Source organism: Ricinus communis, chromosome 6, assembly GCF_019578655.1.
Source record: "Ricinus communis isolate WT05 ecotype wild-type chromosome 6, ASM1957865v1, whole genome shotgun sequence".
NCBI classification, from domain to species: Eukaryota; Viridiplantae; Streptophyta; class Magnoliopsida; order Malpighiales; family Euphorbiaceae; genus Ricinus; species Ricinus communis.
The window spans coordinates 5,170,298-5,194,172 of NC_063261.1; the positions used below are offsets into that span (position 1 = coordinate 5,170,298).

The 23,875-nt window shown below is 34.1% G+C and overlaps 2 protein-coding genes across 4 annotated transcripts; one reads left to right on the plus strand and one right to left on the minus strand.

The window, feature by feature from the left end:
* The first annotated feature begins 14,681 nt into the window (after nt 1-14,681).
* Nucleotides 14,682-16,402, plus strand: LOC8285433. Its single transcript, XM_002514417.4, has one exon. The coding sequence runs from the start codon at nt 14,907-14,909 to the stop codon at nt 16,155-16,157; it is 1,251 nt and encodes a 416-aa protein (XP_002514463.2). The 5' UTR covers nt 14,682-14,906; the 3' UTR covers nt 16,158-16,402.
* Nucleotides 16,403-16,509: 107 nt separating this feature from the next.
* On the minus strand, nt 16,510-23,001 carry LOC8275519. Of its 3 annotated transcripts, none has more exons than XM_025156535.2 (7): nt 22,717-23,001; nt 20,464-22,156; nt 20,089-20,233; nt 19,846-19,993; nt 19,513-19,758; nt 18,920-19,201; nt 16,510-18,824 (listed from the first exon to the last, which is right to left on the minus strand). In XM_025156535.2, the coding sequence occupies exons 2-6, from the start codon at nt 22,139-22,141 to the stop codon at nt 18,929-18,931; spliced, it is 2,490 nt and encodes an 829-aa protein (XP_025012303.1). In that variant the 5' UTR covers nt 22,142-22,156; nt 22,717-23,001; the 3' UTR covers nt 16,510-18,824; nt 18,920-18,928. The 3 variants fall into 3 exon arrangements, with proteins under 3 accessions (XP_025012303.1, XP_002514464.1, XP_015571887.1); XM_002514418.4 differs by having other exon boundaries at nt 16,510-17,735; nt 22,717-23,000; XM_015716401.3 differs by having other exon boundaries at nt 16,510-19,201; nt 22,717-23,000.
* Nucleotides 23,002-23,875: the final 874 nt, after the last annotated feature.

The following is a 23,875-nucleotide window of genomic DNA, read 5'->3' on the forward strand; positions in this document are numbered from 1 at the left end:
ACAAGGCCTCTTCTCGATTCAAAATGTGCAATTTCATAGTCCCTGCAGCTTAGGAAGCTAGCCGCATCCTCCCCTTGCAGTTTTGCAAGCCCTTTTTGTAGTTTGACTTTGCACACCATAATATTTTAATGGGGAAGAGTTACGAGGTCCATAAGTATATTCTAGAAAGCTATTTCAGTGCTTTTTCCAATAACACAACTCTTGAATCAATTTGAAATTATTTGGTCTTTCAAGATGCTCCATCTTTTCAAGTGGTTCTTGGGGTGCGATTTGGCACTGTGAGTCCATCTACTTGACCTGATCAGCCATAACTTTTTATTCAGGAGGAGTTACGAGGCCTATAAGTACATTCCGGGATGCTCTTTCAGTGCTCATTTTAGTGGCTACTCTTTGAATCATTTGAGCTCATTTAGCCTTCTAAAATAGTCCAATTTTCCAAGTGGTTTTTAGGGTTCACAGCAGCTTTTTGATTGATGGAGCTGAGACCCAGGCATGGTATCTGGGTACTCAAGTCGCAGGTTGGGGGGATGGCCATGCCAACTGCCTTGTTCCTATGTCACCGCCAATAGACATACTTGATGCTCATGAGTAGAAGTGTGCATTATTCGATAAAAACTAAAAACCGAACCAAATAATAAAATTGGTTTGAAATTTTAAAATAATCGGTTTGGTTTTTTGTTTTGATTTTGTAAAATCTCAAAAACATCGGTTCAGTTCAATTTTTATGGAAAATACTGAAGGAGACGAACTATCCGAATTATCATATGTATACTTGGCTCTATTGATTATTTATTAATTAAACGTGAGTAGCCTAGTGGGACGCACCTTCATCCTCCCAAAATCGATTCCCAATGCTGCACATTGTTAAGTAATTTTTCTTTTTTCTTCTTTGTATTTCTTTTGTGACTTTTGGATAATTTCTTTTTCAGTTTAGTTAAATATGATTTGTTGTCGTATTAATTTCTTAATGTAATTTATTAAATTAATTTCTTATTTCAATTGCATAAAATTATGGTTAAATTTTTTCATTGTATTTTTATTTTCTTATTTTTCAATTTAACTAAATATAGTTTGCACATATTAAATAATTTCATAATACTATCCTATTAATTTTATTTAATGTAATTTTTTAATTAATTTTTATTTTTAATTATATAAAATTATGATTTTTAAACTTAAAGATAAGGATCAATTTTTATAATTCTATATAATATCGTATTAAAATAGTTTATAAATTATGTAACATAGTAAATTTCTAGTTGATCTATGAAACGAATACAATTCGTAAGTTAATTTAGTGTAAAATATAAAAATATGACATAGTGGTTCAATTTAAAATAAAAATTAGTTAAAATTTATAATGGTGGTTATTGGATCTGGTCAATAGTTAAAAGTAAAAGGCACCATGCTAAAATGAATATTATGCCATAAAAGGAATCAACATTAAAATATAATCGAATTATCCAACCGTAATATTTCAGTTCAATTTGCTTCGATTTTATATAATTTTGGTCTGATTTCTGTTTGCAATTTTTATATAATTTTGGTTTGTATTTCTTTTGAATCAAACTGACCGACACATACCTCTACTTACGAGCTGCAAGGAGCTTAATTAAAGAAGGACCATGCTGGTTTTGGGCTCGATAGGCTTCAGAGACTATTCTTAGGGAGTATTTGGAGTTTATTAGGATTTCCCTCCTCACATGGGTAGGACTAGGGGTGCCTCGAGTTACCATTGTTAAGGCATCAACTTTAGGTGCCCATGTTCTAAGTCAACAGATCCGTCGCCATACAGCTTTAGAGGCCAGCCTTTCTTTTAAGCTTGGGCCTATGTTGTTGCTCCCTCCCCTAGGGTAGTAGTCTTGGGAGATTTATTGTTTTACTGGATGCTATTATGCGCACTCCAATACCAGGTGGTGGCTACTGAGTCATTCCTCTACAGGTGGTTGCTTATTTCGCTCCCTTATACATGCTACCAAGGCTACCCAAATGAGTGCCTTTATTTCTCTTTTTAGTCTCTTAGCCTGTATTTTATCCTTCATTTTGCAATTTTGTTTTGTGCCCTTTTTGCAGGTTTCACACTCTTCTGGTTGATAACTTTTCTCAATATTGGCTATTCTTTTACTTATTTTATAGGTAGAAGTTTGCTTCTATAAGCTTTAGGTATTAGTTATGGTCCATTACTGGAACTTATATTAGAGTCTATCAATTTATAAAGACATAGACTCCTATTTATGTCACCAAGACTAGAATAACCATTTTTCAAAAATATGACATTTCATGATTTAAGGACAAAAGTAGCGGCCCCCATGTTCGCGGATTATCTAGTTTTCCATTATTTCACGACTCATAGGAAATGGTAGTAATTGAATTAAAGGACACTCTATTAAGAAAATATGCAGCATAGTGTGACTGGCAAGGTAGTTTGTGCCATCATTGATCTAGCAATTTTCATTAATATTTTATTTGCCCTTTCAGCAAACCATTTTATTGCATAGTTCTTGGAATAATTAGTTGCCTTTCAATACCCTTTTCATCATATAATTGTTTAAATCTTTTAGATAGATATTCTTTATGTCAAATTTGTACTTAACACTTTGTTCTTTTTATCTAATTGATTTTCTACAAGATTCATATATTTATTAAAGCACTTTTTTGCTTATGATTTGTGTGAAATCAAACATAACCAAATTGAGTAAAATAATCTATAAATTTGATGAAATATAAGGCACCATGCCAAGCCCTTAAACCCATTAGACCACACACGTTAAAATGAATGATTTGCAATGACAGTTCAGCTCTATTTGTCTTTCCAAATGGTTTCTTGGTTGCTTTCTCAGCGAGACAAGCTTCACAGATAGGAGTATCAATTTTATTAAGTTAACCTAACAAATTAATTTTAATTAGTCTGCTTGTTCTTTCTTATCCAATATGCTCTAGAATAATATATCATATTTGAACATCATCACATGTGTTTCCAATGTAAGTTAACAAACAACAACTAGTTTGAAGGAAAATTGAATGTCCAGCATGTCATATGTGTAAATACATGAACTGTTGTAATTAATGCACTTTAACTTGATTTTCTAATCAGATTTTGTGAAATTCTATGTTCTCGCGATAGTTTGCTTAGAGCTTTATAAATAATGCAAGAATTAATTGTAAAATAAAAATAGGTAATTGCAAATAAATAAGCTGAAAGACTTGTATTTATTTTGTTGAAAATTGGCATTAAATAAACTAGTGTTTGAAACCAATACAAAAGAATAATTTACTGAAAACTAAAAATATTTGCTGAGAGTTTATATTTAAATATTTAAGTTTTGCAGTCTTGTTGTTGTTGATGATGATTGTTAATTGTTCTCTCCTCCTTCACTTTACTTCTGCTTTTATAAGGATCCCCAAGTTCTACTTTTGTTGGGATCTCCTCTCGTGCTTAGTGGCTGTAGAGTCTCATTATTTCATTTACTTAGGAAGTTGAAGAAGAATATGGGAATAACCACTGTACAAATTCCTCTACAACTTTCTCCATATGCTAAATTCCTCAACTGTTTGCTTTAATTATTAACTATTAATTAATTAAATGAATTATTATGGACAATATGGTCTTGGGTCTTTATTACTATTTGTACTAGGCTTAGGCCCCGAAAATAATAATAGGTCAAATAATTTCCCCTCCTTATAAATAAATAATATATATATATATATATATATATATATATATATATATGAAAGATTCTAACTTCATTTTCAATGCATAAAAATTTTAGTTCAAGAACTTTCAATTTTTCACTTTTCATCTTCACTCTCGAATCTCCTTCTTTTCAACTTTCTCCTTAAAAAAAACTAGTTCTTTGCTTGATTAAACCAACAAAAATCCCTTTAGAATTTCAAACACACCTTAAACTGTATGTTCTTTGTTACCAATTTTACAAGATCTTACTTTATTATTTTTTTTACCAGCGATAACACTTCATCTCAGCCACTCCACACCGTCACTTCACACTAATCGCCATACATTGTCGGACTTGACAGCTTATTCCTTTCTCGCCAACCAAACCCTCTTCCTTTATTAGTGATCCTTGGATTGATTAGTGGATGACTGTCTGCATAAAGGTCAGACCTTGGTACTGGAAAGTACCACTTACAAAGGACAAAACCTCTCCAAGTTTATTAAAGAAAAAGATTCAGAAAAGGTATTTCTTTTACCCAAAATTTTTTATTTTACTTGTTTATTTGCTGGATAATTGTGCATAATTAGATTTAAATTGCTAGAAAATTTTAGGATGGAGCATGATATGTACAGAAAATATTTGCTTTTGAAGCAGTGAGAAATTGCATGTTAAAGATTGATTTTTTACTTTAGGAGCTAGAATAATTTCATTTTAAAAACCAAAGTAAAAATCATATGTCACGACCCGATCTTTGGGCCCGTTACTGGTACTAAGGAATGGGTAGGCTTAAGTAGGGCTGAGCATGGGTCTCGGTGATTCCCGTCCGAACCGAATAACCGTACCGAAAAATACCAGAACCGAAATAACCAAAATTTTTTATAACCGAATTGAACTGATCCGAATTTTTTTACTATTACAGTATGGTACTGGTTCTTTAGTAAAAACCATACCATAACCGTACCAGAATCGATCCATCTTATACTGATCTGGAGCAAACCGTAGAACTGAATTTTTTACATATATTTATTAATAATTATTTATATTATATAAATAATACCTATTAAAAATAACTATAATTTTATAAAATACTTTATACTCTATAAAAAAATTATTTTATATTTATCATTTTATATAATTCAAGCAATTATTATCGAAATAAAAAAAATACTACATATTAAAAGTAACTATAATATTATAATGTACTTTATACTCTATAAAAAAAATATAAGTTATATATTAGTACATCATATAATATACTGATACTAATATACATTACTAATACTAAATATATAATTTACTATCTACTAACTTAACCCTAATACATTTTCTTACCACATACTATAAGACTATACCTAACAATTTGAACATACCGTCTTCCTCTTTAGAACACACCGCCGCACCTCCCATTTTGCAATTCAGAAAGATAAAATCCATAAGGCAAATCTCTGGACAGAAAATCAAAAGGAAGAAGGAAAAAAATTGGCTCGCATAGACGTCTTCCTATTTAGAACACACCGCCGCACCTCTCAATTTTTAATCTAGAAAGACAAAACCCCTAAGGCAAATTTTTGGACTGAAAATCAAAAGGAAGAAGGAAGAAATTGGCTCGCCTAAACGTCTTCCTCTTTAGCACCACACATAATTGACTCGCAGAAAGGCAGAAGCAAGAATTGGCTCGCCTAGACGTTTAGCGCTCTCTCTTCCCATAACTGTGCCGCCATTGCTCAGTCTCGGGTATTTTTCTTTTCTTTTTTACTTTTTTACTTTTATTTTTTCTGGGTAGATTGTTTGCTGCAACTGTGAAAAATATTTTATTTTAAGGATTGCCATCTGCAAAATATTTTTATGCTAGCAATAACATATATTTAATGGTTTATATTTAAACATTGAATGAATTATTATATTTACAAGTGACTGAATTGCAAAACATGTTGTTCAAGAATGTGATTGTAGTTCTAATTCAAATTTTCATGCTACTTTCTTTAGGTTGGTAATCATATTTTCTCTAAATATATTTGATTAAAGATGAGATTAAAGTTGCTCCGGCGGAGGATGGATGATCGGAGAACATATCACGACTCTCCTCAGCTCAAGCTTCGCAATGGCACCGGTTTCGGGGCAATCGGACTTCGTTTGCAAATCGACGGCCGAGATCGTCCGCAAATCTCTCCGGATGATCGGGGGTCGGATCAGAAAATTGAAAGTGGGGATCGTCATCAACGCGTCGTTTCGAGTTCGATGGTGTGTTCGGATCGTCGATCAGACTCCGGCGGCTGGAGGCGAGTCGACCGAGCGATTAAGCATCTCGGTAATTTTCTCTGGCCGGTTGATTTAAGAATTCTTTGATTTAATTTATGCTTATTTATTTGTGTTAACTATTATATGATATTTGTGAGTCAAAAATAATTATTTGTCGGACTGCCTGCCTTAGGTCGTGTTTTGTGTTGTGTGGGGGAGTCGGGAAAATAGTGAAGTCTTGGGGACCCAATTCCTGTTGTATGAATTGTTGGATATTTGTAGTGTTTTTCTGGCAGGTCCTGGACCCCTTTTACGGGGGGTATACGTCCGTGTTTTATGAGAGGTTCTGTCGGATTTTCGGTAGAATTCTTCCGAGTCGATATTCTTAGACAGTCGGTCCTAGGAATCTAGACCTAGGATTAATTGTCAATTGTTTCAGCGTTTTGATGAATTATTTTCCGTGATTAAATAATCCGTCTATTCGGCTCGCTCCAACCGAGGCACCGGAGCAGAGCTAGGAGGTCGCCAAAGCCGTGAGTTAAAGTCATATATCTACTTACGTGTGTCATGCAAATATTTTATATGATATCTTTGATTTAATGATTAATATTTTGACTAATTAGTTATGTACTGTTTATGCATGCTTCATTTTCCGCATTACAATTTTTATTGATTTTGTGTTGACTTGGGATAGGACGACAGTAGTACATAAGATTTTGATGAGTGTTCCGGTATAAATCCGAGAGTGGTGAAAAAAAGATAAATAGGTAAATTTAAAAAGGAAGGTTTAGGACTTGCCCTGGTCGAGCATCGCTCTCTAGGCTTAGTAGAGTGTGGTTGCCGGAGTAAAGGTCCCTAGTCGAGCATTGCTCTCTGGGCGCCGGCTTATTTGGAAATCTAAATGACCAGACTGGAGGTAAGGACCTTGGTCCAGCTTTGCTCTCTAGGCGCTAGTCTTATTGGAATAAGAGAGCCGAAAGGCTAAGGCAGATAGTGAGCATTAAGTGACCGAACTGGAGTTAAGGACCCTAGTCGAGCTTTGCTCTCTGGACGCCAGTCCTATTGGAATGAGATTAGTCGAGATGTTAGAGTTGAGATATAGCCGAGACGTCAGTATGAAGATTGATCGAGATGTTTGTGTTGGGATTAGGGTTCTACTGGAGTACTCCGTCCCGTAGTGTGTGAAAATTATTTTGTTTACGCATGACATGACACGTTTAATTTTACATGACTTAGTAATTATTTCAAATTAAATAAATGTATTATTGAGGTGTTTGCAACTGTTTTTAGATATATAATTTTAACTCACTCTCGAGACTGACAATCTCATTTTCATTGTTTTTCAGATTCGTAACTGTTAGTCTTCCCGCGACTCTTATTCAGTAACCCGACTCCTTCATCATCGGGTAGTGTATTTGATTTGGTATGTTAATTTGTAAAATCTTAGATTCTCCGCAGTAGTAACAGTAGATGTATCAGATGTAATTTTCTGTAGTTTTGGGTCTCACCTAATTCTTCTGGCAGATCGAATTAATTATGTAAATTTAAGGATTACAAATTTGTGGGATCAATAATATTAAATGAGATGAGATTTAATTGAGTTAGTGAGTGTCAGGCTTACTACAGGATTCGGTAGCCTTATGCCTACCCGTTTCCTAGTGCCGGTCACGGGCCCACAGATGGGGTCGTGACACGATAAAACATCATTTTTCCTCCAATAGCAACATTTCTTGTTGGAGGTACTAGCGTCTCATATGGCTGAACATCTTAAAGCGCCATGCTTCTTTCAATTTGTTCCTTAAGGAATGAAACCTTCTTGTCTTGCTTCATTAGTAGTGATTCTGGCATCTTGAGATCCCAAAACCTCTTTTCTAGTAATACTTATAGTTTTGGATGCCATGAGAATTTGTCCCACTAAGTGTACCAAAAATATATTTGAAGAAAAATTGAATGTTGAGTGTGTCGTGTGTGTGGTACACAAAAGTTATAATTAATGTGCCTTAACTTGACTTTCTAATCAGATTTTATGAATTTCTGAGCTCCTTTGACATTTTACTTAGATCTTTAAAAACACCACCAAAATTAATTGTAAAATAATAGTAGGTAATTACAAATAAATAACCTGAAAGACTTGTATTTAATTTGCTAAAACTTGCATTAAACAAATTGTTATTTGAAACAAATACAAAGAAATGATTGAAATTAAAAATATTTGTTGAGAGTTTATGCTTAAGTATACAGTGTTGTTGTTAATGATGATGATTATTGATTATCGATTGTTCTCTCCTCCTTCAGTTTGCTTCTACTTTTATAGGGATTCTCAAGTTCCACTTTTCTTGGGGATCTGTTCCCAGTACTTTGTGCCTATAGAGCCCCATTATTTTATTTACTTAGGGAGTTGAAGAAGAAATTGGGATAATCGGTGCATAACTTCCTCCACAACTTCCTCCGTATGCTAAATTCCCCAATCATCTAGTTTAATTATTAACTAATTAATTAGTTAGTTAATTAATTAATTAAATTAATTACTTCTTAGGAGCTTACAGTCTTGGGCCTTTATTAGTATTTGTACTAGGCTTAGGCCTCCAAAATAAACATTAGTATTATTAGAAAAACATGATTGTCCAAATCCAAAACCATCAATCATTTCAAATCCAAAACTATAAACCATTTCAAATGTATCCAAGACCATTAGAAATTGTTCCTTTAGACAAGTGTAGATTATTGTGATGAGCATAGTTTTACACATATTTGCTTGCATATTATTGCGTATATTCTTAGCAATTATTATGCTTTTATTCCCAAATCACCCGTGTTTTGTGTTCTTTTGCATTTCAGGAACATTTATAGGACCGTCATCGGTGTTTAAGCAATTATAGATCAATACGTGCGGAAACGGACGAGAATTCATCAATATCGGACAAGAGCTCGCAATGCATACATTGAGCACGACCTAGACTCTGGCCGTGCTTAACCATTGGCTTTGATTCTTGAAATTTGCACTTTGGGCACAGTTTCCGTAGCCACCACAGCCTTCAGCACGGCCCGTGTTGGCCAACACGGGGAGCAACACGGCCCGTGGTGGCCAACACGGGGAGAAACACGGCCGTGGTGAAATCCTACTTGGTGAGATCCACAGTTTCAGCACGGCCTGGACTTCGGCCGTGCTGAGTTAAATATATAAGAAAAATGAATTTTTCTTAGAAAGGAGAGGAGGGAAAAAGAGTGACATAGAGCCACGGCCGGTTCGGTTTCGCGATTGAGTGCAAGAGAGAGTTGCGGTGAGTAAGAATCCCGGAATCGCAAGGTTCCGAGTGCAAAACAGTAGTGGAGTAATTCAAGAGGCTGTTTGGGAGATTAATCAAAGTGTAGATCCAGATTTGGAGCTGTTCATCCAATTCGAGAGAAAAAGGTGTACATGTTTTATTTTCATTATTCTTTCATTGTAATTGATTTCCTAGATTGTTTTAAACATAAACATGTTTAGCTAGACTGATTTAATCCATTGGGATTTCTTTACTATATTGGCTTGATATTATATTGTTGGATTGTTTGAGTTGGTTTTGTATTCTTCTTGTTTTCGGTATTAATAAGATAATGCATTATTCATGAGACGTTGTGAATTGTGATGTTTAGATTGCTTTATGAGATTGAGAAATGCATTTGGCAATTGGAATTTTGAATAGCAAGAACCGGTTAATAATCGCTTAGAGATAAGGATAATTAACTAGCCGGATTAAGAATTAACAAAGCTTAATAGAGGCGGATTAAAGCTTAATGCTAATTTAAGAATCAATCGTTAGGAAGAGATTCCAACTTTAGGTTATTAGGTTTAGAAATTCGGTTATCTCGAGAGAGAAACCGAATTCGGTTAAGAATTCGTTCACGGGTAGCATAATTAGACTCATCGATCCTTTATCTTTTGTTTGGTTGCCAACTAGTTTAGATTCCCTTTGGGTTTGTCTTCTTGTCTTGATTATTTCATTTATCAATTACTCCTGCATCTCCCTCAGAACTTAGCTTGTAGTTAATAGTTAGTTTAGAAATTATTCATCATCCATTTTAGGTTAATATAACAAAGAACAAAGAAGTAACTCTGGGCTTTCGCTTTTCCGAGGAATACGACCTTGATACTCGCCATTAGTGCTAGACTGCATCGATAGGTACACTGCCTTAGATTGTAGCTAACACGATTTAGCCTATCATATTGTCATTAAGAACATATTGAAACTATAACACATTAAGACTAAAATAGAAACAAGATTCCGTTAAATTCTTAGGCCATAAAGCACATCATGCATGATCAAGGTACATCCACCTTGCAAGTTCCAATGCCCTTGACTTCAGCTTTAGCAGCGTTGCCCATGTAAATCCACCTTATACCGGCACTTATCTAACAAAATTTCATATATGCCTCTTGAGTTACAACCTTGGAGTCTATTGTACTAGTGTATGCAATTTATAAAGGATTAGATACATTGAATGATATGTTAGAGTATGTCCAAAAGATAAGAATTTGTCAAATAATTTTTGTTAATTTATATATCTTACTTATTCTAAAGGTGTTATCCAACTCTTAATAGTATGATTTGATGTAGTATTATCAAAGTGTAATTAAGACTGTTAGAGATGCACTCCATGGATGTAAGCTCAAAGTAAGAGAAATTATAAAGCGAGTTTATAATAATGAGATTATCATTATATATATTTCTAAACTATATTCATAATTGATGTTTGATCAAAATTTAAATGTTGATCATTGAATATTTGATCAAACGCTTGAGACTACCATACTATGTTATCACTCAAGTGAAGTAAGTAATGTATCTCACATAAGATTATAAATGTAATAAACATGTATTAATGTATTAATGACTAAAGCACGAATAAAACACAACTTAGTTATTTATGTTTAAATTTAATTTTTTTACATATCTAAGAAAGCTGAATAAATATCCAAACCATAAATATTGAATTAGGATAATATTATGACAAAGTACATATTTTGGCTTATGTATTATTAAGTTATACTTTAATAAACCTATGTGCATCTATTTTCCTTTATTAGACCCTTTAACTATTATTTTTATTTATATTGAGGACTTCTTTTGACACCTATCTCATGCGTGTGATCCACTTGCTAATTTTAGGGTATAGAACCTTTAACAAATGGTTGAGTAAGTTAGAGAAAATGAGTTTAACATGGTGATTAGGATAGAAAACAATAAATGAATTAAAACTAAAAGATTAAATTAAAAAAAGAAAAAGACATGCAATAATAAGTGGCATTATATTCAATGTTAATAAATCTCTAAATCAATTTGAGGGTAATATACATTGACGATCCTTCATCTCTGGCCCATGTATCACAATTATCCTTAAATTTTAATTTTTAACACAAAACTCTCTTAACTTCAATTGGAGTAACAAAAAAACTCTCCACCGTTAAGCGTCCATTAATCGAGTAACGAAAAACCTACGTGGACTGCTACTTTTTCAAATTTTTTTAAGATACACACAGATCTTGGGTTGGTAGTCCCCACGACATCTTTCTAGAATCTAATAAAACCTTCTAAAGAAAATTAACTAAAGTCCATACACTTTATTCTGATTTAGATTGGCATCCCATTGCCCATTGCCCTTTATAATCTCTATAAAAAAATTTAAAACACACTAGTAGATACGATTAAATAATAATAATAATAATAATAATAATAATAATAATAATAATAATAATCAAATCTTTCATTTCAAAAGGAGAAGTTTCTTTTTTTTTAAAAAAAAAAGAAAAGACGGAATTTTTATCAATCTTGTTCTTTGTTCAAGTTTTTCAAATTCAATTTTTTATTTCAAACTCTAACAATCTAAAACCAAAAGCACCGATGAATCCTACCTTCTTCCTACAACCTGAGCATTAGTTCACCTCTCTCTTAGCCACTGAAACATCATTCTTAGTTATGATACATAGGGCAATTTTAATTCCAATTAAACATAAAGCTAACTTGGAGGAGAAGGACAATCTTGTTTGATTTTTGCTCGCCTCATTGCTCCTAACTTGAGGATCCACTATTGAATAGGGAGAGAAACCGCTATCCTCAATATTTGGCGACATTCCTTGATTTCTTATCGTCTTTCGGCAACCGCGAGAGGTACTGGAACGACGCCTATATACTTGGCAGCAGATTGCTTTTTAGTTGGTGGTGGTGTTTGACGAGGATCCGTTGTTGGCTGTTGATGAAGATTAGCTGTTTTGGCGGCAGATTAACTATTTAGGCTCTTCTATGATAGTGGTTGTGTTAAGTATCAAAGCAGCATTTTTTATGATGATAAGAGATCAGACAATTAATAGTCTGGTGGTGAAATAAAAAATAAATGACGGTGAGACATAAATAATGGGGATTATGTTTAATAATATAATTTTTCTTTTTAAAATATAAACACATGGACTACAATGTGTATTTTCTATTATTTGATTAATAGACGCTTGACAGTAGAGAGTATTTTTATTACTCTAATTAAAGTTAAGAGAACTTTATTTGCAAATTAAAATTTAGAGACAGTTGTGATACATGGGCCAAAATTGAGGGACCGTCAATGTAAATTACCATCTCACACCTCCCTAAAATACACACAACGAAAGGAAGATATAGAGAATATTAAAGGTACACTATATTGTTGACTTGTAGCATAATATAGGCAGGCCAAGTCTGAGCACGTATTACAGTAATAAAGATTTATGCTTCATGTTGGACTAGCAGTGTTAACTTATTTTATATTTTCTTATTTTTTTTCTTCAAAGTTTATGGTTTAACTTTGAGGCTTTATTATTGCTTTAATTGATAGTGGTTGTTGCTAAACTTATGGTCCCCTTAGGGTTTGTTCCTTAAATATTTTATTTATTAACTGTCCAGTAATGTGTTATGCAATCCTTCAAATTTATTGCGACAAACATATTAGAATTTATAGCAAGGTTAAGATCAAGTTAAAGGATAGGCAATTACCAACATTGAAGGCATGCTTGAAGCAAAAGGGGATTCAATAAGAAATTATTGATGGTTTTCTGACACAAGGCTGTAACATTCATTTTGCTGGCATATTTCTGAACAAGCAATGTCAAAGGTCAAACAAGGCAAATTGATTCTGTCATGGAGAGCAAGGTAGATTTTGGCAAACAACAAGTCATTACTATTTTTGTCCAATTGAAAGCCAAGATTTTAATTACTGAAATGATTTGAATTTCAATTATGATTAGGCAGCTTTTATCTTATACTTTTCAATTGTGCTTAGGCAACTTGCAAATATTTCTGGATACTATTCTTGTAATGTAACTATTAGGATGATTTTTCAATAGGTGGTTAGGACTTTTTTTTTTATTCTCAAGTTATTTTGGATACTCATATTGCCATGTAAGTGTTTTCTATTTAAATGATAGGATGTTATTTATTTTGCCTTAGCAATCTAAGTTTATTGCTTTTATTCGGTGCCAATTTATAGTGATATAATACTGTATTTATCCTCATAAAATTGCAAGCATTTGATGTATCTGCCAGAGATAATTCTATCTGTATAATATAGCCCTTTACTGATTCAATTTCCTACAGAGCCTTCAAAACTCAGCTTGTTGTCCTCTAAGTTGATAACTTCCAGAGCTTAAAGATGCTTTTTAAGTATCCTGAGCTCATTCATCGAGGCTATCGACCTCTTATTCAACTATTCATCGTGCCATTTGAAGAGGTCGCATATACTCTTTACCAAAATCAAATGCAGTTTAATTCATGATGTCAACATATAACCACTCAAAGCACATAATTATATTACCTGATGAGAACACCTCTAGAATTTCCTCCAAGAATTATTTTAAGTCCTTAAAACTAGCAATCAAGCTTTTTATCCATAAAATAGTAGATAATTGCATCTTCGAGAAGCTGGAGAGCATGCTTATTATGAGGCAGGACAACATCATTGTTCGATGGGTTAAAAATCCTGAGCCATTGCTGTTACCATCTACACCTTCGTTATTAGCACTTGCAACATTAGATACGAAAGAGACAAAATTTATCTTCTAATTTTGTGCTTAAAACCCTAATTTTGCCTATTATATTGAGATTAGGAAGTCATATATAAAAGTTGGCAAGTACACATTACCTCTATCATTTTCCATTTGGCTTTTCCCTTATGGTTTTAATTAAAAAAATAAAAGTTAGTAAGTGAAACATATGTACGAGATGGGTGTTAAAATGGTCCTTAATATGAACAAAAATAATAGTTTAAGGACTTAATGAAACAAACTAGACGTACAAAAGCTTATTAAAATATAACTTAATAGTACATGGGCCAAATTATATATTTTGCCTAATATTATTTATGTTTAAGAGAAATTAATTTGGTGATTTATGCCCCCACATAGAGTCCTGGCAATCACAACTCACCTAGATGAAGAAATTAGAAAAAAGATTACAAGAAAGAAAACAAAACAAAAACTTACTTTGTAATTTCACTTTCAAAAAGAAAGGTGGGAAAGCCACTAAAGAATTATCATGAATATACTCAATTGAAAGCTAATAATAAATCAAAATAAGAAAAAGAAAAAAGAGGACCACCAGAAAGTAATGACCGTTGCCCGCTTTAGGCACTCAGTGCCTTCTCATGCGTGGATCATTGTTCTCTCTCTAATATCCACGTGGATCATTTATTTGAAAACCATCTCAAGCCACATTTTTATTCTGATTTTTGATGCACGGGATTCCTTCTCAACCCCTTCACATTATATTTTTTGAATTCTTTAAAAGTAAAAATAACAGCTTTCTAGCCGTTGAGCTTGAGAAACAAAAAAGAAAAGGAAAAGAAAATCCTTTGCCTGCCTCTCTCTAGAAAAAGTGAAAAAGTTAAGAATTAAAACTGAGTCTTCCTCAATCTTTGCTCTAAATTTTCTGTTTAGATTTGTATCCCTTGCTGAGATATTAGATTCTTCTTGGAGGCTGATATTTAGGGAAAATGAAGGGAATGAAAGGGAAATTATTGAAGAAGTTGAAAACAATCAAACCAATTGGTTATTTGAAGCAAGATCGTGTTCTTCTAGTGAATGCAGCAGATGGATTTGTTGAAACATTGTCAAAGATACCAATTTTCAAGTCACAAGCCCACTTCACTCCTGAAAAACCAGACGAAGACCAAGAAAGGGGTAAAGAAAACACTGGTATTCTTGTGATCAATCAAGAACCTGATGATATTATTGATGTATCAGAGCTTATGAAAGATCTTGAAGAAGATGAAATGGAAGTTGATGAAGATAAAGAGAATATTGGGCCGTTATTGAAGCAGGGAAATGATCCGGTGGGGGTTGTTAAAGATAATATGGAGGATACTAATTCAGTGAAAATGGAGTTGAGTTCTTTTAGGCAAACACCTTTGTCAGAGATTGACATCTCGTCTTTCCGGCGGCCGGATTTGAATTCCGGTACCCTTTTTGATCCAAATCTTCTCGCTGCTTTTGAACAAGCAGTTAAAGAACATATTAGGATGAGTGAAGCTGAGAGGCAAGCAAGAACTGAGAAAGAGAATATTGAAAGAAGTAAAGAAGAAGAAAGATTTGAGCAAGAAAACGTTGAAAGTAACAAACTAGCAAGACTTGAGGAGGAGAATCCTGGAAACAGCCAAGAACCAATAGAAATACAAGCAAGAATTGAGGAAGTGGATCTTGAAGAGGAGCCTCCATTGAAAACGCGTAGAATTGAAGCAGAAGAAGAAGAAGAAGAAGACAATGACCCTTTATTAGGCTTTGAAGAAAAGTGTCCTCCAGGAGGTAGTGACTCGGTAATTCTCTACACGACAACACTTAGAGGAGTACGAAAAACTTTCGAGGATTGCAACAGTATTCGTTTCCTTTTAGAGAGTTTCAGAGTTATATTCTACGAAAGAGATGTATCGATGCACACCGAGTATAAGGAGGAGCTGTGGAGAGTGTTAGAAGGGAAGATACTGCCTCCAAGGCTTTTCATTAAAGGAAGACACATTGGTGGAGCAGAGGAGGTTCTGAGGTTGCATGAGCAAGGGAAGTTCAGGCAGCTCTTCCAAGGGATTCCTGCAGATGGATCTATAGGACGCTGCGAAGGATGTGCTGGTTTTAGGTTTGTGCTTTGTTTCCACTGTAATGGCAGTCACAGAGTGGTTGAAGATGATGGATTGTCAAGGAATTGCCAGGATTGTAATGAGAATGGTCTGATAATCTGTCCACTTTGTTGCTGAAGATAATTGCATTGGGAGTTTTTGTTCTGTTCTTTGTGTGTCACTTGAGATTCTGTTTCATCAGTCTAATTAGACTGGGGGTGTTGTTCTTAAAAGTTGATTCTTCCAATTCTTTTTGTAATGCTTGGTATAGTGAGTACATAAGAATGAATATTGTAATAGTTTGTGGAATGGAATCACCTTTTTCCATATTCACTAGTGTAAAATTCAATGATAAATAATTAACTGATCCGAAATTTATCACATATTTATATATAATATCATTTGTGCATTGAGATCTGTCCTTATTTATTAGTTGGAACATATATATTGATTAGATTATTTATTACTATTAACTATCTAAAATTAAAAATCAATCAATAAATATAATAAATAATAAGCAACGACACTTGTTATTATGCAATTAATTTTGCCAATAAATGACTTAGTAAATATTTACCAATTTCTCTAAATAATCATACAGTACGATTGCGGAAACCTTTGTCTTTACTCCGATTAGTGCAATTTTTGTAGAAGAAATTATCTCTTGCAACAATGTATGTAAAGATAAAACCATAATCCACTCCAGTTCTCTTGCAAAAAGAAATGGTCCTACATGTGAGAACAATTTCCTACATGTGAGAACAATATCATGTGAAAAGGCAGAGAATGCTCCCCACAACAAGCTAGTGCCTGGATCATTAATCCCATTTCAGATACAACTGAATTTCCACATAGCTTGCTTGAATAAAAGCCTGCTTATCTTGGATATCAATGCAGCAATGAGTCGTACATGATAGATTATTTCTATATGCCAGCAACAAACATCTAGTCTTGCTGCTTATAGCCAATAGTGGCCCCAAAAAAGGGTTGAGGAACATAATTAAAGGTCAACAAGTAGACCTCAGCCATAACATTTTTCGTTGGCAAAGCATAAGCCAATTTGCAGCCCTTAACCAGATTATGTGAAACCCATCCAAGTTTATTCATATGTGATGAAAGAATTTACAAATGGAAGCAGGCGAATAGTAATAGTGGAGCAGAGCCATATGCAGATGATTCGTCATGATTTAGAATTATCTACCATGCTTGTATACCTCTGCCATACACTTATGTCAATTAAGAACAAATCTGTCATGCCCATACATCGAATCTGTCATCCAAACTGTTTCACCAGCCAGCACCGAATAGAATGAGTGTAAAATTTTGGCACCTAACATCAACCCCCAGCTCTAGAAATTTTCAGGCACAACAAATGTGCATTTGCCTGAGTGATAGCACCATCACCAGTGTGCTGCGGCCATGCCTTTCACTAGAACTTCTGCATCCACTGGGCATGGGATGGGAGCTGCTGGCGAAGCCTTGGGGAACCTTTTTTGTTTATTTTCGTTAAGGACTTCACAACTTTTCCAATAGCTTGCAAATTCTTAAGCTTTGGATAGAAAGCAAGATTTTTGGGCCATCCAGACAGCTAATTCCAGAACACTTGAAGTTGTAGCAGCTCCAGAGCAGAAACAAAGCATAATCTCACGGGTCAGTCATACCTAGCTGAACCAGTGAGTCCCAAGTCCTGACTCTTCATTTTCAGATTACTAATAGCTGAAGCAATAAGAATATGCATTTATGGTATGTTTGATCCATCAAGAATAAGACAAACCTCAAGCTAGCTGGATTCTTATTGCCACATTTACCAAGCTAAAGTTCCCACATCATAGCAGATCAAACTCGAGCAAAAATCAAAGCAAACAAAACATGGTTTCCACAGAAATACATATAGTCTGACAAGTAAAATTGTCTTCCCTTAAACATCTTAGCAATCAAACACCAACATAATCATTTCATATTTCCACTATCAATGACCTAGCAGAATCTCATACTGCCATGCACTTTCCAACATCAATAGTCATCAAGTTTCTCATACTAATAATATTTCTATTGAAGTAGTAAAGGTTTGTATTTTTTGTCAAAAATGTCAAAAGACCAGAAAACATCTTATTTATTCCTTTTATCATCACCAATGTCCTTAACAAAATGGCATGAAGGATGAGTGGTTTCTGATGTCCTACAATTTGGAAATGATGAATGTGAAATCTAGGAACTGATACTGTTCAAACCTAATTCAGCCCTGGATCAGGAGTGCCAGATCATCAGAGCTAAAGAAGTTTTATTGAATTGGTAGCATTCAGATTAGTGCTATCATAAAAAGGAATAAGATGAGTTTGAGTTTCTGTCATCATACATGTATCCCATATAAAAACCAATATTCTCAGAATATGCATCACCTGTAACAGAAAGGATACAATAGAAACCCCACACATAAAATCTGTCAAAAAGAAAAACTGCACGGATGAATAGTCCAGCTTGAAGGCCAAGTAATTTTGTTTGTGGAAGAAGAGGAGGCAAGAAATAGGTCCGGCACCTCCAACAATCAAGCTATTATACATATTTTAGTCTTAGATTTACTTCCTTTGCTTCAATTTCATGCATTTCAATTTCCTTTCAATCCTGCTCTGTATTTCGTGAACCTTTGTCACTCATTTACAATAAAAAAAATTATTCTTCTGTTAGTTTTTGATAGCAAGAAAAACAAGAATTAACAAATGCAAAGTTCTAATCTTTGGATTACAAGGATTTCAACAGGCACAGGAAGAGGGCCAATTCATGTGAATGTCTTCATTTTATCATTCCCTATAATTATCCAGAAGTTTAAAGCTAGTTAACAGCGCAAGATACTGAACTTCAGAAATGATATAATGAAAAGGAAGGTCATTCAAAATGTGCACCTCAATAGTTTAAAGCCGTGCATTTATCCTGTCCCAGTCTGATGGATCTTGAAGAGACAAAGAATTTTCTTCACCCTCATTCTTTTTGGAGGCCGTACTTCTACTTATTGCTTGAGAACAGAGATAGGATACTGACTGCAACCATGAAACCAATGTTGGCTTGCGTGTAACATCGTCAGAATCAGCAACCTGAGCATATAGCTCATTGAGAACCACATTTTGGCCATCCTTTGGTAACTTGATGATCAGCTGTGCCAACAATTTCATCAAGTTTGGTAGCACCTGGAAATCAGGAAAATGCTAAAGTAATGTACATATACCCCAATATGAGTTTATTTTGAACATATACTTGCATTTATTTGGTGTGCATGTATATGGTGTTTCCCAAAATTTTCCCAGCCATCTTTAGAATTTGCAATATTTGGTGCAAAATAAGCACGGATTCTTATCTGGAGTCGTAAACTTAAGAAAAAAAAAGTTATGAACTACAGTTTCATGGAAGTCAAAACTACTTTTAGTTATCAAAAATATTTCCGATATGGAGATTAAAAACAAAGTACAATGGGAACTATAGTAAAGAGGTAAGCACTTACCTGTATATCAACTAGAGAAATAAGCCGTAAAAGCAACTCTAAGATTTTCTTACAAGGTTCAGATTCTCCCTGCCAGTGTTTCCATAGATCAGCCTCCTGAGTGAAACTATCCCTCAAGAGCATGTTTTCTTTTTCAACAATACTGTGGATACAATAAAATGTGGCTGGACTTCCAGCAGGAAGATTTCGGACCAAGGCTGCAACTCCAGAAGCCATACCCTCAAAAGGAGTAATACCAGGATACCCCTGCATTCATATAAAAGAACAAAGTCAGCACTAAGACTTCAAAGATTGAAATGCCAAACCAGATAAAAAATGCAGCAGCTTAAATACCTCTAAAGACCTCTGCATGTAATAAAAAGCAAGCTGCTCTTTCAGTAATGCTCGTTCATTCTCATCAGAACCTTTCCCCAAAGAAATAAACGCCACAAACATAGAATGTGAGGCTCGAGCTACTTTTCCATTTGGATGTCCCATATATCTAATTGTGTTTGTTATAAGGAGCCAAAATTTAGAGTAACCATATCGAAAACTGAACATCCCAGAAAACCTAATTAATTGTTTAATAGAGGATACAAGAACATAGTTGGAGCAACCACCCTGCTAAATGCTGCACCTGGCAAACGTTCAACACATGTTGGAATAACCCGCAAGTAAAATAAAATTCGGGCAGTTTGCACTTCATCTTTGAACCATCTATATTCCACTTGATGCAGGAATTCTACAGGACAACATTTGAAATTTTATGGATAACTAATACTTTTAGTCGAACAAAGAAAACGAGAACAACTTATTGTACAGCCTAAAGTAACTGCACATGAAACAATTTCAAATTTTATGAACAACTAACAGTTCTATGAGATAGAGAGAGAGAGAGAGAGAATCAAGTCATTATGCAGCCTAACACAACAAATGCAGAATGAAAAAAAAAATGAAATAAACCAGGAATACCTTGAGGATTCGTCAAATTAGCATAAGAGGGCATAGATTCTACAAAAGAGTTGCATGCAATCTCACTCTCCTGTACACCCACAACTACACCTCGTATAGTGTCCATGTATTCTGGCAAACGCATCCTACGGAAATATTCCACACAAGAGAATGAAACTAAAATTGAAACAGATGTCTCCATTCGAGCTTCAGTAGATAATTTTGAATTTAGCTTGTACTTAGTAACAGCCAATGAAAAAACTACAACCATAAGGAAGGCAGACTCAGCAATTTTTTCAATATCCCCAAGCAACTCATCCTCTTTCCCATGGAGAACCAAGGTCACCTGTCGATGCCCCAGGTAGAGCTCTCGGCAGAAATGCCATACCATATTTTCCACTATCACCTTGTTCTCTTCATCTATTGAGACATATTGATTGCAGAAAACACCACTTATGGTCCCCGCCTCCTTAAAAGAAAGACTATTCAGGTGTTCTTTAACATCACCAAGCATCATTCCAGGGCTGTCATGATTTAACTCAAGAATCCTTGTATATAAACGTCGCAAGGGAAATATTTCCAATAATAATGCTGAAGCAATGGATATAAGCAGAGAGGCTCGAGAAGACACTAACCCACATCGAGCCAAAGCTAATGAAATGCACTGTAGCAGAAGACTGGTTTTGTAATCATTTTCTATGATAGAAAATCCACCGGTGTCTGCAATCAAACCCTGTGCCACCAATTCTATCTGATTTTCAGCAGAAATCCTTAATCTCGACACTATCTCCAGGCCATGGGCATCTGCTACTGATCTATTCAAAGCTCTCAGAGCACCAGCTGCAGCCATCACGAGAGCAAAAGGTACATAGTTTGGCTTCGGATTCTCTAAAATCCCATGAGCAAACTTATGCAGTTTCTCATCAGAACGTAATTTGATGAACCCAAATATAATCCAATCAACCAAATGCAAAATCATGAGTCCGTGAGAAACATTACCATGTGGTCCATCCTCCTTGCCCCAAATTCCAAAAAATGCATCCAAAATTCTAACATAATATGCATTAACAGAAGAACATAGAGCATATCCAATCCCTGCAAGAACATTTGGAATAAGTCCATCAACAGAGCTAACCAGTTTGTAGTATTCATCCAACAGCCTACACAGCAACTCCAAGCAAACTGTCTTAGAGGTTTCAGTTGCAGAAGGCACAAATGCGAATGCACCCAGAAGGAGAACTGCTTCAGCAAATAGCTCAGGGTTTCTCTTAGCATCAAAGTTATTATGTAAACGCTTAGAGAGAACCTCCACTGCTGAATCAACAAGTGCTAAAGATGGCCTAAAGGATTTTCTGACCCAGATATAAAGAAGCCGAAATAACAAAGGATAGGACTCAAGAGGAAGGAAGATATTTTGAGAAGACAAAATGGAAATAAGAAGCTTTGCTTGGGGCTCAGCGACATGAAGGGAAGTTTTATATTGAAGAAGGATCTTCAAAGCTTGAAGATGATTAGGCTGGAATGATTGATGTTGAAACGAGTCTCTAAGTTCAGCCCATGCTTGAATGATGGCCCGAGCAGATGACAAAGACGAGTGGCTTGTGGTTATGCTGCTGCTACTATTACTATTATTACTAGTTCCACTGTTGCTCCTCAGCAATTCTTCAAGAAAAAGGCTGTCATTAGCTTGTCTAGCCATCTTGTTATTCCTTAACTGTCAAAAAAGAACAAATAAACAACGTAAAAAAAGCACCCATTTCTGTACCGGTTCCGGAAGAGCGAAGAAAAAGGGGATGTTTTGTTAATAGGAAAAAGAAAGTGTTGATAGCCGTAGCGATATAAACAAGAATACTCATCCGAGCCGCAGGAACGTGTACGTAAAGAAACTGCATTTGTTCAGATACAAAACATAGACCATCTCTCCATCTACATAATCGACCAATCAATATCGGCTTGATTCTTATCCATTAAACCATACATCTATATGAAGAGTAACTCATCCAAAATCTTAGGATTAATACCAGACAACCATTTTGTTATAAATTCCCCATTCTTTGATGAATGAACTTGACACAACAGAAAATATTGCAATTTTCTAGTTACGCGACAATAAAATGATAATCAGACAATTCTAATCTTAACAACACAATATATGTAATAACAATTAAAAAAAAAAAATGTTGCTTAACAGTTGAAACTTGAGAACTGCTAAGACAATAATAATAACAATAACGATTTCTGAGATACCAACTAAGAAGGGATCTTGAGAAATACCCAGTTAAATAAGCTGTAAGCAAAACATGAATTTGTGTTGCTTCTGAGAGTTCTCCTCCTGCATCTTCTCCAACTCCAAATTCTGCTTCCAGTTACTGCTGTGCCATTAATTTTAAGCTAAAGTGGCATATTACCCCTGAATTTGTAAGTGGAGTCCAACTAACCCCAAATTAACTTTCTTGCCCTGTTATCTATGACATTTGCAAAATTGCATAGTTCACCCCCTTATTTAAGAGATTCATTCACACACTTTTATCAGCAAGTGATATAATATATTAAAATAATTAAAAATTATTGTTTTTATTATCTTTTTTCTATTCTTTTATGATTTCTTTTATTATTCTAATTGCTCGTTTTTTCTCTCCACTCTTTCCTTTTCTTTTTAGCAAAAATTAAGCTTTTAAATTCCATGTTCATGCTTCCAAAAACACGAAATTAGTGTCAAAATAATCATATAAATCATATCAGAGTTACTATTCCTTTTTATCTTATATCTGCTATACAATTTAAAGAAAGAAAAAATTAATAGTTACTTGTCGATCAAAGTTGAAATGAATTACTAATACTTTCTCTTTTCCTAATCAAGATTTTGTTATAATGTTATTATGTGTTTAAATTTTAACTTGATTTTAATATTGAGCAACTAAATTCACGGCTTTTCAAATTTTTTATTTTAGTTTTGAGATATAATACTTATTATTTATTGTAAGAAAATAGAAATAAAATAAGATTTAATTTTATTTAGCAATTGTGTTTTTTTTCTTTCTTTTTTTATAATTTAAATATAATTTATTTATCTTTAGCTAATGTGTAAGAGTATAGAAAAAAATTTATATATACCAACTTTATTATTTTTCTTCTTTTTGTTTTGCTTACTTGAAATTTTAAAATCTATTTAAACCTTTTAACCCTGGTACTAGAAGCATCTTCCTATTCAGCAAAAATCAATTTTTCCAACTGTCCTTCACACTCCAATTTTCCCATTAATATTTGTAAGATCTTGGCTTCAATTTAAGTCATTATCATTGTTTTTACTTTTGTAATGTTGTTTGAAATTTTCTTTTGTTGATTCTCATTTTTTTTAATTGAAGGATTCATTGATTCTTTTAATGGTATTTCACTTTAAAATTTAGATTTTCGAAAAAATAAAAAAAAATGA

What these genes read in the sequence shown, in the direction of transcription:
- LOC8275519 (XM_025156535.2), bottom strand. Translation starts at nt 22,141, where the DNA reads ATGGCTAGACAAGCTAATGACAGCCTTTTTCTTGAAGAATTGCTGAGG. An exon ending in GTTGCTCCAACTATGTTCTT is followed by an intron (nt 19,994 to 20,088) that starts GTATCCTCTATT and finishes AAACACAATTAG; the next exon opens with ATATATGGGACATCCAAATG. An exon ending in ACATGCAGAGGTCTTTAGAG is followed by an intron (nt 19,759 to 19,845) that starts GTATTTAAGCTG and finishes ATATGAATGCAG; the next exon opens with GGGTATCCTGGTATTACTCC.
- LOC8285433 (XM_002514417.4), top strand. Translation starts at nt 14,907, where the DNA reads ATGAAGGGAATGAAAGGGAAATTATTGAAGAAGTTGAAAACAATCAAA.